We start from the raw sequence: 19,132 nt of genomic DNA, 5'->3' as shown, positions 1-19,132 counted from the left end.
ATTATTATTATTTCCTTTGCCTACATTAATACTACCATTAGTATTTTTACTGTATCATTTATTTTTTGTGTTATTGCATTCTGTACAATATCTATTTTTTGGGTTGTTGGTTTTTTTTCCCCTATATATTTGCATACTTGAAACTAACATGAAAAAGCACTCATCCTCTATTCTTGTGTGAATGGGAATTTCCCTTACATCCTTACTATATTATGTAGCACTCTAAAGAGATTGAATTAAAGTCCTGAAGTTTGTAGAATTGTCGTGATTCTTGCACCCTGCTGCACGCTTTCCTCCCAAATGTGATCTCCAATGCATCCTTACTGTTTGTGGATTTGAAAAGAAATTAGGCAGCGTGTCAGGATGAGCGATGTATGTATTAATATGTCACAGAGAGATAGACACAGTATAGCTTTGATGTCGTGGATCTCTATTTTCTCTACCGTTTCTCTTTAAGATCTAAATCCCCAGAGGTGATGTGCTGAGGTTACTCGTAGACCTGTGAGTCTCGGAGGTCTAAAGCTATGACGCCGGCTTTACGTCTTCCCCTGATGCGGGATCAGACGCTGAGGGTGGGAGGCTTTGTCCTATTTTGAAGGGATTTATTCTTAGGGTGCGTTCAATCAGGATACTGAGAGGTTCACAAGTTCACCAGGCCTACAGCATGCGACGCACGTGATGAAGCCGTCAAGCCCCCGGCTCTGGTCTATAGGAGAGTTTTTAATACACATTTAATGCTTTTTTTCTCTATTAGATAACCTGAAAACAACTGATGTGAGGCTTGGATGATTGATATGGATAAAGAGATGTTATAGACATCATTTTGGAATAAGTCCTATACATATATATTGATATATCATAGATCTGAAACAGATTTTATTTAGCTGAAAAAATTTTCCTGTGGAGCCTTTTCCTAATATCCGGATCAACTGATTTATTTAAAATAAAATGTAAAAGAATTCTTTACACATGATTTCAAATAATTATTTTCATTTTAATTTAATCCAATTATTTGAAAATATTTTAAATTATTATTTAAAATGAGTTCAGCATTTAACTGAAACAAATACGCCAAAAAATTGTTCTTTTTGCAAAGCAATCTTTGCTTCTGTTTTCATAATGAACATTTTTGTTATTGCCGAGATAAAATTAATAGTGGCGTTTATGATGGAATATTTTTCCTGTGGCACCAACAAAAGAGGTTAAAGATCCAGCTCTTCAAAGATTACACACACATGACAAACAAAAAGGGTGTGGGATCCAAGACATTGTTAACAATGGTTATAATTAAATTTGAATATACTATGAATATAAATGTGAAGTGACCCTTTTCAGGCGATTTATAGTGTTTCTGTCAGTCAGTCATACAGGAGCAAGACCTTTATTTTTTCATGAGGCAAATTAAACAATTACAGCTGCTTTGGCGGCAAAGGCTTTAAACACTTTTGCTTTTTGTAGTTCTTTGTATTAGACACTCATCAGTCTTTGAATATTAGGATTTCCCAATTTTCCTAATTTTCCTTAGCTTTTCTTCCTTACATTACCTCATATCAAAACAGAAAGAACTGCATTATTCTGACAAATTTTGGCTAATCTATCTATCTATCTATCTATCTATCTATCTATCTATCTATCTATCTATCTATCTATCTATCTATCTATCTATCTATCTATCTTTTTGTACTGTTAGATGCACAAAGATTATTATAAAACACACACACACAAAAAAAAATCTTTAAATAATGTGTTCATTCCTCAGAGATCAGCAGTATAGCAGATGCTTTGAAACACAGCTTACAACAGAAAAAATCCTGCTAGCCGTCCTGAGCGTTACCCATGACAACTCGTAAGCCAAATCCTAGCGTAAGAGGCGGGGCTGACTCTATGTGGTTCATGCCATTAAATATATTCATCCCATATCTGATTATATACTGAATATTCTACATTATTGTGAACCCTTAACCTTCAATCTGGCATCCTGCAGGCCTTCTGTTCAAACCCCTTTCCCCCTCAACACACACTCAAACGCCCACATGTGGCCTCTCCCCACTCGGCCATCCAAAATTTCATTTCACAGATGACAGGCTTCGGCCTCTAATCCAGCAGCTGTGAAGGAGGGGACGACCGGCCAACTGTTTCAACTCTAATCAGCTTTTATTGCCTGCAGAAGGAGGAGAAAGGCCCCCCTGCTACTCTAAGCACGACTCGGCTTGGGTTTGAGGAAGCTGCTGACTCTAATTTGCTGGGAGCTGGTGGACAGGCCTGTGTCAGCAGAGCCGCTGCTGCTAATGGGCCTGTCACTGCTCGTGATTTCACCTTACAACCTTCAGCAGCTTTAGCATCGTGGCCTGTGTGCCATTCAGTCTGTTCATCTGTCCTTTTTAATCACTAAACTGCAACTGGTTGGTTGGTTGATTGGTTGGGCGGCACAATTAATTGTAGTTTAATTCTGATGTTGGTTTCCTCAATTAGAAAAATCATGAAATTGTTAGTAGATGGTGTTGATATTTTCTAATCTAGTAATATTAAATTATAATATTTATTACCTTAACTATTTTTTTGGACATATAATTTGATGGTGTATTTATTCTCATACATCTGTAATGTGTGTGTGTGTGTCTGTGTGTGTATGTGTGATTTCATTAATGCCCAATTATTATTTTTTAAAGGAATGTAGGCTAATGTGAAAAGTATAAAACGGTTGTATAAGAAATCTGCTTTATCCTTCTCATGTTTCAGTGGATCCAGGGCCAATCCTGGGATAAGTGGGTGTGAGTAGGGAATATTCCACAAACAGGATGCCAGTCTGCTACTTGGTAGCATACACTTACAAATCATATACAAGGGGCAATTTAGCATAACCAATCCAGCTTCTGACATGTTTTCTGGGATGTAGAAGGAAACCAGAACTTGGAGGAATCTCATGTGGACATGAGAAGAACATGAGAAACCTCAAAAACAGGATGGAATTGGGAACCCAGGAGCTGTGATATAGCAGCACTTTCAACAGGGCCACGGCGCCATTTCCTGTTGTTTTAAAAATCATTAAATAAATACTTCCACATTTGTCCGATAATAGTAGCTGAATAATTGTGACAACTAATAAATAGTTGCAATATTGAGAAAAAATACTTTTGATTACTATTTTGTTTGTGTATATTATTATTAATGTTTTTTTATTTTGAAAAATTGTTTTTTTAATAAAAAAAGGCTTTTTTTTAAATCAAAATAATTGTTAAATTTGTGTTGTTTTATTAGCGTATTATCTGCGTTGCTTTCCTTTAAAAAAATAATAAATAAAGCAGATTACATCCCTCCTGGGTGTGCACAGAACATTGCTGTTTGATTGGGACTCCTGTGTGTTTGATATATTATGCCACACTGTAGCACATCAGGCTTGTAAACTCGCGACAGAAAGCTCATAAATGTAACACAAAAGGCCATAAAGGCATTTATGGGGTTTAATGTTCGGCCATGGCCTTGTCGATTTTTACTGGCCTCTGGGTGTGAAGCTGAGAAGCCCGGTGAGTGGGTTTTTCAGGCGTCAGGTGATTGGCTCTCAGAACCGAGAGACTGACGGGGCTGACGGCCGCACGCCGTCCGTGACTCTTTCTCTTCCCCCTCAGTGACACTTTACTGACCTCAATTGAAGAAAGCTTTTTCAGGCAAACACCCAGGTCACATAGATTTGACCAGAGTGACCAATCTGTATCCCTGGCGAATCCATGTGTCTGCTCACTGCTGCTAGGATCATTGTGTCGGAGGATTCGGGCTTAAACGCCACCATATATCATCTACAGCCCAGGCCTTAGGAGCTGAAGTCACTTATAGGAAGCCAAGAACAAGTGCACTGATGACAGGTTCCATTATAGTGGTAGGATGGAGCATGCTGTTTGTTCTCTCACTGAGTCAATACAGTATGTCCCTTAAAGGAAACCACCATCTTGAAACACATTTAATATGTTTCTACTGAAATATTTGTGATGTGCCTAGAGATTCTGGCAGTAGGGTGCTTATTTTATTCATTATTCATGGGAGAAGTTAACTGTAATGCTGCACACTGACATCACAGGGGGCCGATGCGAGAGCCGTTACAACGTAAGGGATAATACTCATGTTTCACTATTAGATCCTAAAGCCAAAAGAGCTAGAGCTTCTTTTTCTCACACCAATTTAAAAAAAAAATCTGTTAAAGTTCATATAATGTAGAAGCAGCACAGGCAGCAAACATTGGGACTAAAATGTTCCAGAATGCAGCACGTCTGCTCCGAGTGACAGCCGAAACCTGGCTCAGCTAGTTGAGATGGTGAGCACAGTGGTGATGAAGATGATCTGATTGACAAGACTGTACAGATGATGAAGCAAAAGAACCGGACCAAAAAGCACTGCTGCATCGGTTTCTTTAAATACGGATTGAAAAAGGGGACTTTACTGGCATCATTATCACGATTCCAGATTTAGATTCCAGGCTTTCAGAAAGCTCACACTATTTAATATTTTATTTGTCACATACACAATTACATAGAGTATACAACTTTCAGTGAAATGATAATCTGACCTTCACCTCCTTTGTGCATATAATAAACTAAATACAAGAACTGAGTTAAGCGTAGAGCGAATAGAAATAATTAGAAATAAAAAAGAAATATGAATTATATGAAAAGTAATCGAATATGGTGTGCAATAGGTTACATGTTGCATGTAGTAGAGCATGACGATTATGTTTCATGTAGAAACAGGATAGAATCGCATGCGCAGGTGTGTTATGTGTAGTAACAGGACATTAGGTAGTTGAACGGCATTGTGGGTAATGTAGAAAACCATAAAAACAATTGAAAAAAAAAATTCAACTCTTTAAGAATGAAATCCGTTCCATTGAAAAATGTTAAATATTACTATGCAGGTTGTTCAAGGTGGATTTTTCCTTTAAAACACCCGCTTTAATAAAAGTGCCGCCTATGAGAACTAATTAAAGATGGCAATAACAAACATAGAACATGAAGATAGTAATGAACAGCATCCTAAAATCAAGATGGAATGAGCGCTGAGTGGGAGGTGTGTGCCAGAGGCCTGGAGGAAAGCTCTGTGTACTGCTGGATTGGGGGTAATTACGAGAGCCTGGTTAATGTAATTGCACTGATTTGCAGGGACTAGAACTGCAACACAGCATTCTGCATTAGCCACTGTGCAATTATTCAAGCAGCACATGCCTAATTATCCCTGCCAGCATTTGAGTCTTCTCTTGATTGCTAACAACTTGCCCCTTAGATGCTAATTGTTTGCCCTATAATCATGCATATTTAATAAGAATTAATGACAGGAGCATATAGTTATTTTCTGACTGACCACTTTACATGGAGGTATCGTATTGAAAAAGTGACAAAGACATGGATTTTGCTTCTATGTCTCACACAACAGGTGAGACAGATTAGCATTTCAGCACTGATTACAGGATCTCAGGCTTCTCCTTGTCTGCTTTGTTTGGATAAAGTATTTTACTGCTTCAATCACGTATGAAGTTTCTTATGTACCATGATATAAGGTTAGAAGACATGACTGCTTGCCTCCAAAAAAGCTGAGCCATGGATACGGACGTTATCCAAACACCGGCTAGTCTGATTCTTGCTTACACATACTCCAGTCTTTGAACCCACCTTTCCTTAGCCGTGGCTTCTTTGGAGAGAGAAACTTGTCCTGAAGAGGGCAGTGGCAGAACCTCAAATAGTGCATAAAGGATAAAGCAGCAGTCAGAGGATGTGATGTGAGTCTGATAAAGCTTTATGATAGGTGTACAACTGCCCCCTGCCCTCTTGCTGAATAAAGCGTATGACATGGGATACATTATTACCCAAACTGCCTATTCATTCTGTATATCATCATATCATTTCAACAGCAGTACACACACTATCAGCTGTCTGGCACCCAGAGCAAAGAATGATCGGGATATCCTGGTTGAATACATCACACTTTGGTTCTGCTTGGACTGCTGAACAATTGGAACATCGACTCACTTGGCCACCAAAGTGATAAACTGACAGACAGAGAGAGGAAGATTGACTGTCCTCCTTCTATCAAGTTTATCCTGGAGCTGACACAGTGAGAGTGATGAGTGCTCTGAAGTTACACACACCGCATGAAAATGTGCAGCTTGTGCTGGCTACAATGTGCACGGAATTCCTAAAGCTACATCAACAAAATATATTCCAGCAATTTTCAATCAAATCTCCATCCAGTGCATATAAAAGCATATGTCCAATTACCAAGGAGAAGAATTTTGATGCATTGAGTGGTGGATGTTTCCACTGGGAGCACTGGTTTCCTTCTGGATTGCCTAATTTCATTGCCTCTAGGTGTGTGTGTTGCTCCAGTGATGGGCTAAGTTATTACTAGATTATTGACTTTCACCCAGCGTTCCCAAGATGCACTGCAAACCTGACCAGAATAATCTGTTAACTAAAGAAGAGCAAATGAATACAGTATATGATGCAATCTCAGAACTCAGAATGAAACTGTAGCACTATCTATCTATCTATCTATCTATCTATCTATCTATCTATCTATCTATCTATCTATCTATCTATCTATCTATCTATCTATCGTGTAAACAGTCACTGATTGTCTCAAGAAGTACACAATGTTTTTTCTTTTATCAGAACTTGTCAGTGTTCTTGCACTCTGGGGCTTTTACCTTAGCATGCTTGTCTCAGGGTGGGGGTTAAAGCCCTATCTCTGCCCTGTGTGTGTGGAGTTTGCATGTTCTTCAGGGGTGAACAGATGAGTGTGATTGTGTCCTGTGAACGGATGGCACATTGTCTGTGGCCTAAGGTCCTCTGGGATAGACACCAGGCTGTGTGGGATAAGCGGGACAGAAAATGGATAGATGGATGGCTAGATGTTCTTGCACGTAGTGTGATACAGATATTTTAGCTTTAATCAGGTCAAAATAAAATAAGCATTTCCTTTATATATTCAATGCTGCTTTTTTTTTTAGTTAGCACCCCAAATATCAAATTACGCCATCTAAATCTAAAACACTGCGGTTCAAAAGGTACGTTTTTTATTCTCCATGAGCACACACATCTGGCTCAACTCATTAAGGTGTACCAGCAGTAGGGAAAGCTTCAAACTGTGCAGAGCAGGGAGTTGCTTGAATCTGAGTTAAGAACCACTGATATAATATTTTTTTATAATGTTAAAATTACATAGACTCCCAAACTGATTAAGCCTAATAAAAATTCAAAAGAATTTTCAGGAGACAAGGCATTTTTGTGCACATTTTCTTCTGCTTCATACAATGGCCAATGTTAGTCATTGTGACATATTTTTGAGGTGGTGGTGGAGTGTGTAATGTGTAGCACCTACATCTGTGTGGACTTCCTTTAAATTCTTTGGCTCAACCTTCAAAAGCATGCCTATGACCTGGCTCAATGTTTGTGAGAATGAATGAGAATGAGTCTGTGGATCCAGGATGTAATTCCTATGTCACAAAAGGCTTTGGATCCACCCCACTGATCACAATAAAGCTCATTCTGAAGATGAATTATATTTTTCAGGTGATAAAATGCATGTCCCTTTAATGTCCAAAGCAATGGAAAAATTCTTACTTTGCATTTTTAATTTAATTCGGTCAATAATAACCAAAATATATAACTTTTTTTAAACAGACCCCATAATTATTTAAATATAGGCCTCTACCAAACGGTTGCCCAATCAGCTTGGGTTAAGTTAAAGAAATTTATTAATGAAATATAGTGACTCTACCAAACGGTTGCACAGAACATTAAAGGGATATACACCGAATCAGTTGCTTTAAAGGACTAAAAAAAGTGACATGTTTCCCTTAAGACAAAGTGTCTTGTCACAATTTTGTCCAAAGAGGACTTATTTTTATAGATATCTTGACAGCTAGGTTATATTATCCTGCTGGGCAGCATTAACTGTGAAGATCAGGGATATGTATACATTTAGAGACGTTTCTTAGAGATGCTGACACACACAAACACACTATCAATAGTTCTTTCCTCCAGCTTGAAGAGTTACAAATATGGACTCAAATACATACATACATATATTCACGTTCAAATGCTCTTAAGAATTTGCTAATGAATATTTGACAATGATAAATTTGATATTTTGGGTTTTTTTCTTATATTCTGCTGTAGATGTTCCTGAAATAGAATAAATGCAGAAGTACAACCAAGGTCAGGGTGGGTCCACATGACAGAGAAGGACCCAATATTAAGGTTATAGTGAATTTATTTACATGTATGAACACCAATGACATAGAAGAAAAACAGAGCTGATGATTAAGCACACTTGTCTATGTGGTCTGCCATTTGATCATTTTGCTGGGAAATGTATGTGACCTAAGAAGGAAAGCCAATGTATAGAAGATCCTTTATGTTTGTTAGCGTTGTTCTAATATATTGCTGTTCAAATATAACATAAGTTCCACAAGGTCCATAGGAAACCTTGTGGTAATCCACTCAGTCATAAAACCGCTGATATACACCGAACAGGCATTATGAGCACTGACAGGTGAAGTGTATAACACTGATTATCTCCTCATCATGGCACCTGTTAGTGGGTGGGATATATTAGACAGCACGTGAACATTTTGCCCTCAAGGTTGATGTGTTAGAAGCAGGAAAAATGGGCAAGCGTAAGGATTTGAGCGAGTTTGACAAGGACCAAATTGTGATGGCTAGATGACTGGATCAGAGCATCTCCAAAACTGCAGCTCTTGTGAGGTGTTCCCGGTCTGCAGTGGTCAGTATCTATCAAAAGTGGTCCAAGGAAGGAACATTGGTGAACTGGTGACAGGGTCATGGGCGGCCAAGGCTCATTGATGCAGAGTGGAGAGTGAAGGCTGGACCGTGTGATCTGATCCAACAGACGAGCTACAAATTGCTGAAGAAGTTAATGCTGGTTCTGATAGAAAGGTGTCAGAATACACAGTGCATGACGGGTCAGGGCTGTTTTGACAGCAAAAGGGGGACCAACACAATATTAGGCAGGTGGTCATAATGTTATGCCTAATTGGTATATATTATTTATACTTATTATACAGTTTTCTTTGCACTTGATTAATTCATTTGTGTAGAAAGTTTTTTTTATAATCTTTATAACGCGAGTAATCTTTTTAAGTCTCTGTCTTTCGATGTTAGTTTTTAGTATGACCTTAGATATGTTTGCTCACAATTAAGCAGATATGTACCATAGCACTGTTGAATTCTCAGTTTTGATTGGCTACAAGGTGTTAACGCTTATAGATGTTGTTTCTATGGTAACAGCTAACACAGGGATTAAGTGATGCTTCATCTAATCTAAGGCTAATAATAGATCAGGATACAAAAACAACTATTTAACCAAGAATTGTTAACAGAGAGAAGTTTTCTGGAAAGAGATATTTTATTTATTTTACAGTCAGTACATTTTCCACCATGGGAATGTCTAGAGGACTTGTGCAACATTAAATAAAACTATACAAGGATATTATTTATACTATAATAACAATTTGGAAATGAAATTCACATTATCCCTTGGTCAATCGAAATGTTCTGTAAGATATTTATCATTTGTCTGGTCTTTTCTTTTATTTATTCCAGACATTAAGGCAGTAAACAGCCAATAACATAATCTAAGCCTCGCTTTTATCTCTCTCTTTCTTCCCAATCACCCATTCCCCACCTCATCAAGTCAATTATTCAGTATGTTCTAATTAAGTTTTAAAATGGAATACGAATTTTTTAACTACATAATATTATTTCTAACATTATACAGTCTTTAGTCTTTATGTTTATTTGCGACTGGAAAATGGGTTTTGGAATTCTTGCCTATGAGCAAGCTAAAGAGTGACACATTTCACATGAAAGAACGTCATGATTGATTGCGCTGGAGTTGTGTATTTCAGAGCTGAAACAATAGATGAAATGTCACGAATAATGGAGATGCAAAAAAATGAAGAATTTATTTGTAACTGAAAGGTCAAACTACAAATACTGACACACCACCCTTTGCGAAGCCAAGGAGTGCGCATGATTGTGTGCAAGGTGTGCCTCAGGAGGAGGCAGAAAAGGATGACTCCATTTTTACCCCAGGCTTAATCACAAGTGCCCTCTCATATGGAAAATCTGGAACACTCCAGCGGTAAAGATGTGCCAAGTCAGTAATATCCCCTTCACTAATAGAGTCATCTGTTGAGTGGACAGTTTCCAGACCACGCTGAAAGTTCTTTAACAGAACCACAGTTGTCCACACATTGCCTGTCTTACCCCTTTAAATCAAACAATCTTACAGTGCTTGTCCAGATCGCAGCTTTTCTTAGACGTGAAGTTGAAAGAGTGAAAGGGACAGTGTGTGAACCATGAGCTCCAACGTGAGCAGATGTTCCCAGTGACTTCAAAAGAGCGCAGCAACTCTGAAGTGTGTTACTTTGCAATCCGGTTTTGAAACAGATCCAACATGCTCTCTGTAGCATCTGACTGTCCATGTGTCAAATTATAGAGCCAAGAAGCACTAGAGCTGCATTTTATTCTGATGGCAGATGCTTTAATAGGCAGAATCTTTCAATGGTACCTGTCTCATTGGGCAGAATTTTTAAACAAAATGAACCAAGGCAGGGATTGTGCTCAGGCTGTTTAGTGTCACCATATGCCATAACTTTCGGCTATAAAAAAAAAAGCAATGTTTGACAAATAAGCTAGTTACTGTATTGTGGGAGGTTACAGAGTATCTTCAGGTAGTCTATAACCACAGTTATGAACACAAATATGACTACACTATATTGCCAAAAGTTTTGGGACACCCCTCCAAATGATTGAATTCAGGGGTTGGGCTCGTTCCAGTGAAAGGAGCTCTTAATGCTTCAGCATACCGAGACATTTTGGATTATTTCATGCTCCCAACTTTGTGGGAACAGTTTGGGAATAGCCCCTTCCTGTTCCAACATGACTGCACACCAGTGCACAAAGAAAGGTACATAAAGACATGGACGAGCGAGTTTGGTGTGGAAAAACTTCACCTGACCTCATCCTGATAGAACACCTTTGAGATGAATTAGAGCGGAGACTGTGAGCCAGGCCTACTCGTCCAACATCAGCGCCTGACCTCACAAATGCAATTCTAGAGGAAAAATCAAAAATTCCCATAAACACACTCCTAAACCTTGTGGAAACCTTTCCCAGAAGAGTTGAAGCTGTTATAGCTGCAAAGGGCGGGGCCAACTCCATATTACATTCATGTGCATGTAAAGGCAGACGTCCCAAAACCTTTGGCAATATAGTGTATATAAGACAAAAACAGCTCACATTACATTCACATTCACACTGTAAACATAAACATAAACTTTCACTTCTGCTTTGGAGTGAACGCTTGGTCTTCCATCCATTTGTTCATTAGAACCTCAGACGGCAGCCATTACCCAGGTGGGTCAGCCTTTACCCCAGAAGAGGTTAATGGTTGCCTAGATACTCCCATAGATCAGATTTTAACCAAAACATAATACTACCACCATGCTTCACTGCAGGAATAGTGTTGATGATGATGTGCAGTATTGGATTTTCACTAAAAGGTCAAACAATTTCATTCAATCAGACCAGAGAACATTTTTCCACGTTTACTGGGTCTCCAACATGCATTTTGTCAAACTATAATTGGGATTTCATGTGCCTTTTTTAGTTACATCCTTGCCAGTCTTTAATAAAGTGCAGATTATGGTGGTTCTGTGAACAGCTTCTCCCATATGGATCTCTCCAGCATTACCCTTGAACTTTCACATTTCTGGCATTTGGCGAATGCCCTTACCCAGAGCGACTTACAATTTATCTTATTATTTTATACAACTGAGCAATTGAGGGTTAAGGGCCTCGCTCAGAGGCCCAGCACTGGCAGCTTAGTGGACCTGGGATTTGAACTCACCTTTGAACCTTCCAATCAGGAGTCCAACACCACTAACCACTTAGCTGCCACATCCTTTTGGCTACATCTCTGACTAATGACTTATTTACTAGACGATTAACATTTGACATATTTTTTTTTAACCAAACCCTGATTGACATCTTGAATTTTCACCAGCTTTTGTTTGATAGCTCATGATGATGTTTGTTGAGGAGTAACAAACTTTGGGGTTTAATAACACATAGGTGTACTCTATTCAGCCAATTATGTGACTTCTGATAGAAGCTTTAATTTCAGCACTAATTTCAGGGGCTTTAGATAACTTTTATGTTTTTTATTTGTAAATAATTTCTATTAAATTCCATCATAATATTTCCACATTACAGGCTATTTTCTGCAGATTCATGACATACAATATAATCCCAGTTAGGTCCATTTCAGTTTTAGGGTATAACGCTACAAAATGCAGAGAAGTTCATGGGGGTTGAATACTAATGCAAGGTGCTCTGTTGCATTTTATTGCATTTATGTGTTGGATTGTGATTTTTCTGCAGCAGAAATCAATTTTCTAGATCTATCACTAACATATGGAGTAATATATGAAATCAGGAAAAAAAAATGTCAATCCGTGACTGCTGAGATACATTTCTGATATGGATATGGATTTCAGTAATGGGATTAGAAGCAGGCGTTTTTTTTTGAGCCAGCATGCTCTGTGTTTGTGGGGTTGCCAGATTGCTGAGTTCAACATTTATTCGATTAATTTGTGATGTGGCCTTAATGATCAATAGGGTTGGTTCATCAGATAGACATCAAAGAATATAGCAAACACTTTTATGGCCAAACTTATGTGCTTGTTAAGTTGTCTTTATTTGTCACATAAAATGCATGGTGTCAGCACTGATGCAGCACCCCTGGAGCAGGGTGGGTTGGAGGCCTTGCTCATGGGCCCAAGGGTTGCAGTATGACAGTGCTGTGGCTAGAACCCTGATCTTCTGATCAACAACCCAGAGCCTTAACCACTTGAGCTACCACCACCCACTGTTGTTGAACTTCCCATTCCACATTTAGTCCTCATTTGCTGTTATAATAACCTCCACCGTTGTGGAAGGCTTTCCACAAGATTATGGAGCATGGCTGTGTGAATTTGTGGTCAGGCAGTGATGTTTGTGGTCAGGCAGTGATGTGTGAGGAGGTCTAGGGGTGCCGTCTGTGTACCAGGTCACCCCAAAGCTGTTCATTTGGGTTGAGGTCAGGGCTCTGTGCATGATACTCAAGTTCTTCCACTCCAACCACAGCAAACCATGTCATGGAGATTGCTTTCGTTTCAGTGCTTTCATTCCAGTGAAGGTAATGTTAATGCTACAGCATACTAAACTATAAAATACAAAAACAACATCATACACAGTTGTGTGTTTCCTACTTTGTAGCAACAGTTTGGAGAGGAACCTCATATGACATGGAGGTGATGAGCAGGTGAAAACATGTCATTGCACACGTGGCCATAAAGATTATACAGGAAAAATAAACATAAAACTGTTAGGGAAGATAATTGAAACTAATCTGGCAACCCATGAGTGAGTGTTGCTCTCTTGCGCCATCTGCAGGAGGAGAGAGACAGAGCAGCGCGCACCAGAGAGAGAGAGAGAGAAAGAGAGAGAGAGAGAGCTGGGCGGGGAAGGAGTTGCTCCTACTGGCCTTGAGAAAGCCCCACATAGCGGACTCGCAGCTGATCGCTGAAGCATCGCTCCTTTTTCACTCTAAAGCCAAAATGTCCTCTTTATCGGGGAAAGAGAGCAGCGCTCAGCACGCCTCCTACGTGGGACCATACCGGCTGGAGAAGACGCTGGGCAAAGGACAGACAGGTCCGTGCGCTTTTGTGCCTCTCTCTCTCTCTCTCTCTCTCTCTCTCTGTGTGTGTGTGTGTGTGTTAGGCACCCTCGTTGCTTTCTGCACGCGCTGAACTGATGCTCATCCTCAGCTGTGAGCATCACGCGCCGGCTGGGCTGTGTCTCATTCCACATAGTGACAGTGCAGTTGGACAGGTTGGACAGTTTGGACAGATCTGTAATCTCTAGTATACTTTTGCACTCAGTTGCATCGTGCTGACATTCTGCTGTCATTATTACGAGACATTTATTTGAAGTTGCTCTCTGTATTTGTCACTTCATCTGTCTGCTTACTTCATCTCTCTGGTTAAATCCGGATCACACATGACTGCAGATGGCACTGGAATAAAATGTGATTTAAGATAAAACGGTATGGATAGATATGTGTGTGTGTGTGTGTGTGTGTGCGTCCTGCGCTTGGACGGATCTGGTATCCTGAAGCAGCGCTTCTTAATCATGCTATGTGTAACACAGCGCCTCCTACTGGCTGCCTGTATCGTCAAAACGAAGAATTTTCAACTAAAAAAGGACGCTAGTGTGGCTTTAAGTTGCCTCAGATGGTGTATGTTATGTTAACTTTAAAGCTGCTTAAGATCTGTTCCAAGATTATCCAGACAGGTGGTGGAATGGGTAGCATTACCACCTCACTCCTGGTCCCTGGTTCGATCTGAGCTGGTCTTTGTGGTGTCTCCGAGACTGAATGGAGTTTGTCAGGTTTCCTTTAGTTTCATAAAAACCATGGCAGAAGTTGGATTGGCCTACACATAAGTGTGTGTGTGTGTGTGTGTGTGTACATACGGTACTTTGCGATCGACTGGTGTCAGGTGTTCAACCTCCTGCCTGAGATAGTCACCACTGTGACCCTGACCAGGATAAAAACCATTACTGAAGATGAATGAATTAATGATTCTTATGATGCATGATGCATATGACAACACAGAAGAAAATAACTGTGAGTAAGCAAGAAGTTGTTTGGTAGTGCTGCTGATATGAAGAGCATATTGTGTCAAATTTACCACTTTGTTATGTTGCCCAGTGTTATGCTGATTGGTTGATTGATGGTGTTGATTAATCAATAGTTAACAGTAGTTACAGCTTCAGGGTTTATCTTAAAGCAGTCATTCTAATTTATTATCATTTCTTAATGTACTGCTTACTTAGGGTTGTGTATGACAACACAGTTTTCTGTGAGGATTTGTTTCTTTTGTATTCCTGCATGGAGTCTCCAGTGTCAGTGCAGTCAAGCTGTAAAGTTTCCTTGCACAGGAAATTATGCAGGACCAAGGGCTTTTTTTTCTTTTCTTTTTTCGGTAATGTTACATGTTGTGTTTCCCTTGTACTAACTTCAAGAGAAGAAAAAACAAGAGCCTGGTGAGGGTACGAGTATGTTTATAGCAGCTTATGTTGTTATATAATTGAACTGCTTTCATGAACATACCAAAACATTGAACATTATCATAACAAAGTATTGACACGTCGTTCTTCACCACCTCATCATTGATTATTTTCCTTTCACAGCACTTCCTGTCATTTCTTACATATTGGACTAATGTTGTCATTTCAGAGGAACCATAATGATGAATTATGACAGGTCATTTTTAACTGTGACAAATCCCATGCTTGTTAGTTTTTTAAACATTTATTAAACAGCAAGATTTCCTCACAGGTTCTTATGATAGCTAAGGTTTATTTCTTCCTAAAAAGGTGTAACACTGTAGTAGGGTTTAGCGTAGTACTGTTAAAAGTTGGCGTAAAGAGATTTATTTCACACACTGCACTTCTAAAGTGATAATATCTTGAATCCAGTCAAATTTTCTGTTCTATTTCTTCTTATAAGTTTACATTAATAAAATTTCTAGGCATATATTACTAGTTATAATCTTTAGCTTTTCTTATTCCATTGGCAGATAATTTCTAGAATGCTTAATGCTTACGATTAACAAAATAATCTACGAATAGAAGAAGAAAATTTAAACACAGTAAAATATGTGCACTGTCTTTTAATAGGAGATACTAGATAACTGAATATATTCGTGATATTGTTATTTTTTTCCAGAGCATTGCACAGTTGTGAGAGTATTTGCATGATTTGATGATATGTGATTGCACAAACATTTTCTATGCAAAATACCTTTGTGGTAACTGAATATTTTTTATTTCAAGGGCTCTTTGGATGGTTAACAGTTTTGTCTTTCTGTTTATAAAGGTCACCTATAGGATAATAGAGCTAACCTTTTGATGTGTGCAATATGGCAAATAATATAGTATAGCTGCATTTAGCAGACATCCTTACTGAGTGATGTACCGTAGAAGTGCTTTATAGTCTCCATCACACACAAATGATCAAGCACAAATAGGTCACGATCTAATAATACCTTCATGCTAAAGCCCTGCTAAATGAGGAGTTCATATGATGCGTTGGTACAACAAGAAAAACAGGACAAAATGAGTTTCTTTTCATTGAAGTGTTCGGTGAAGTGCTAGATCTTTAGTCTTCATTTAAAGAGAGTCAGTGACTCAGCTGTTTTCCTCAGCCATAGGAGTTTACGCCACTATTCGTTCTTGGTGCCAGGACAGAGCATCCTGAAGCGTGTATTCCTTGTACCTTGAGGAATTGTGGGACAAATTGATCTGGAGGCTCCAAGGGAGAGCTGTGCAGATCAGGGTGTGATAAGCACCTTCGGGAAGATCCATTTTTGTCTTTGTTGCCAAGCATGAGTGCTTTAAAATTTTATTGCTACAGGTAGCCAGTTCGGGCAACACATCAGTGTGGTGATGTGAAGGAGAGCTTGCTGAGATCCGAATCATATCACAGTCATATCATCAAAGTACATAAAGACATCTTCGGTATACACAATATTTTGCTTTGCTACCCAAGGGTGCTAGATGGCTCCATTTTTTTTGTTTTCCAACAAGTGTATAGTTATTGATCTTGCTGCAATTCATTTGCTGCTCAGTGTGTTATGAAGCCCTGAATGACCAAAGGCCTCGTCTGGCCTGGAGTTGATTGAGTGCAGTCAGACTTGTGTGACCGGGCTTGTCCACTGTGGTTGAGTGTTAGGGCGTTAGCTAGGGCTTAAGCTGCATACATCCGCCTACATTCTCAGACCAAAGTCCAGACGTAATCCTCAAATCAGTCAGCTGTTGCTATGAAGGTCTGACACGCTGCTGCAGAAGCTCTGTGAGTGTGAGTAAGGTTGACTGTATGATATGTAAGCAGTGTGTTAATGGGTAAAATACACATTACTACTACTGATAATGAACTCGGCATCTAAAAGCTGGTTTTTAATCTGACGTGCAGGAACACACTGTGACATTAAAAAAAGGAATTCTGTAGTACATCTTCCCTAATATCTTGTATTAACATACTGTGTTAAACTTTTAACGAAATCCTGGGACATACAGTTCAACTACATTTCACTTTCTACCACTTCACTGTTGAATTCTTAAATCTGATTGGTTGATAGGAAGATGTCGATTATTCCTATTTCCCTATTATTCCAGTAATATTCTTATAGTAATAGTTAATTCACATGGAGCTGTGTAGCAGATGCTGTACATAATCGAAAGCTAAATGGATTCAAAATAATGTTAAGAGGCTCAATAAGAGAGACGTACAATTGTTGAGCTGGTAAAGTTTTCTGTAAGATGTTTATTTAACATTTACGTAAGGAGTCTCGGGTGTATCTGCTCTGTAACACTCAGTAAGTTTTCTAACCACTGGAGAGTCTTCAGGACAGAAGTGCACTTGCTTGCTGGTTTCTCTGCAACATGACAAGTTGTATTTTTTTCTTATTAACTTTGAGAAAAAGGAAAAACCTAAGACTGTTTAGGGACCAACTGTTTATAGTAAGCGATAACTTGCCTTATGGATCTTCCATGACATTAAATCGGATCATAAACCGTGCAAGGTGCAAATGAAAGATTCAATTGTCGACAAATTGCTGTAGTTTAAGAGAATTAAAACACTTTGGGATGTGATATTATTGGAGAATAAAGAATTGGCTGTGGTGTAAATAACTGTGCTTCACATTGTCGTTGATTGTTGTCCTATAACACCATGTTCTGTCAGGTTTTATTCCTTACATATTGCACTACAAAAGGCTGAGCCCATGTGGGGCTTGGCTGAATACATTACTTTAGTGCCGATGGAAATTTGTCATTTCTAAATGAATCTTACTGTAGCTACAGGCCTCTGGCTGGTTAGCGGCAGGGATTTTAGTGCGTTCTGCAGCCGTTGGCATAGCTGCCGAGAGTAACGCTGCACAATAAATGGAGCCGCCACCACAGAGGATCGTCCATATGTCACGAAAGAGACTCGTACCGAGAAAGCAAGTGATTGGGGGAAGGGACGAGATGGATGAGGGCGAAGGAGGGAGGTGGGGGTGCAAGTGAGAGTTCTCAGTGCTAAAGCAGGACCAGAGTGGGAATAAAGCAACGGTTCATCAGAATCGTACTGAACATGCAAGCCTGCAACTACTTAATGAGCTATCTATACAACCTGGTGACACCTCGTCATATAAAACCGCGTTACTCCGTTCCTTTAGCTTTCCCTCTTATTTCTTCTTTCTCCTGCCTCACTCGCTCCTTCAGCTCGGCCTCCCGAGGGTGTCTCTTTAATGAAGCAGGGAAGTAGCTGAGCCACGCAGCCTCTCAGGCCCACAGATGGAGGTAGAGTGCCGGGTCAGGGCTTTATGTGGTGCCCTGTGAAAGCTGCAGGCCTCTAAAACACTTCCCGGCAAGACAGGGACATAATCAAAGCATGTACATTCCACTCCTGAGCCAGGAAACGTCTGCTGGAAGAGAGAGACGCTGATGTACAGCACCTGTAAAGAGCTACTGGCAGAGTTCCACAAACAGCCGCAGTGCGTGAAGCAGAGTGATCATGCAGGGCTTGCTGAGATCCTCTGGCCTCTTTAAATAGTACTTACAACTAAATAAAAGAAAAGACATAATACATAAAAAGATGGAGATCTTATATTGGGTTTTCTTTAAAAATTTCAACTTAAAACACACAAAAGAAATTCTGTAGACTACTATGTTGTTTAATATGTTTTAGTTTCTAGAAGTTTTCCAGAAAAATTCGTACAAATCTGTGATTTTTCCTAAAAGGTAGCTGGCTATTAAGTGGCTAGTTAACAAGCGTTCATTTTTCACGAGTCAATGCAAGTGGCACATCAGTATTGGAAATCTCGATTTAAATACTAAAATTAGTTACATTTTGCGAAGTTAGCTAGCTAGTTTTGCAAATCCTCTATGGCAAAGGTCATCCATTATTGTTCTCCTGAGCAATAAAGAGTGTTCTGTGAATCATAAATACCATAAATACTGAGAAAGAACCATAA

At 39.3% G+C, this 19,132-nt stretch overlaps 1 protein-coding gene across 5 annotated transcripts in view; it reads left to right on the top strand.

Moving 5' to 3' along the window:
• The first annotated feature begins 13,552 nt into the window (after positions 1-13,552).
• Positions 13,553-19,132, top strand: part of brsk2b (BR serine/threonine kinase 2b) — a 171,130-nt gene continuing 165,550 nt past the window's right edge. For 4 of the 5 annotated variants that reach the window (XM_058382187.1, XM_058382189.1, XM_058382188.1 and 1 more), the window contains exon 1: positions 13,555-13,763. In XM_058382187.1, coding sequence (XP_058238170.1) covers positions 13,670-13,763 — 94 coding nt within the window. In that variant the 5' untranslated portion in view covers positions 13,555-13,669. Of the gene's footprint in view, positions 13,764-19,132 lie in introns of all 5 variants that reach the window. The other variant, XM_058382186.1, reaches the window with a different exon arrangement.

Source organism: Hemibagrus wyckioides, linkage group LG27, assembly GCF_019097595.1.
Source record: "Hemibagrus wyckioides isolate EC202008001 linkage group LG27, SWU_Hwy_1.0, whole genome shotgun sequence".
NCBI lineage: Eukaryota > Metazoa > Chordata > Actinopteri > Siluriformes > Bagridae > Hemibagrus > Hemibagrus wyckioides.
The sequence above is the reverse complement of the archived record's forward strand: the minus strand, read 5'-3'. Positions and strand labels throughout refer to the sequence as shown.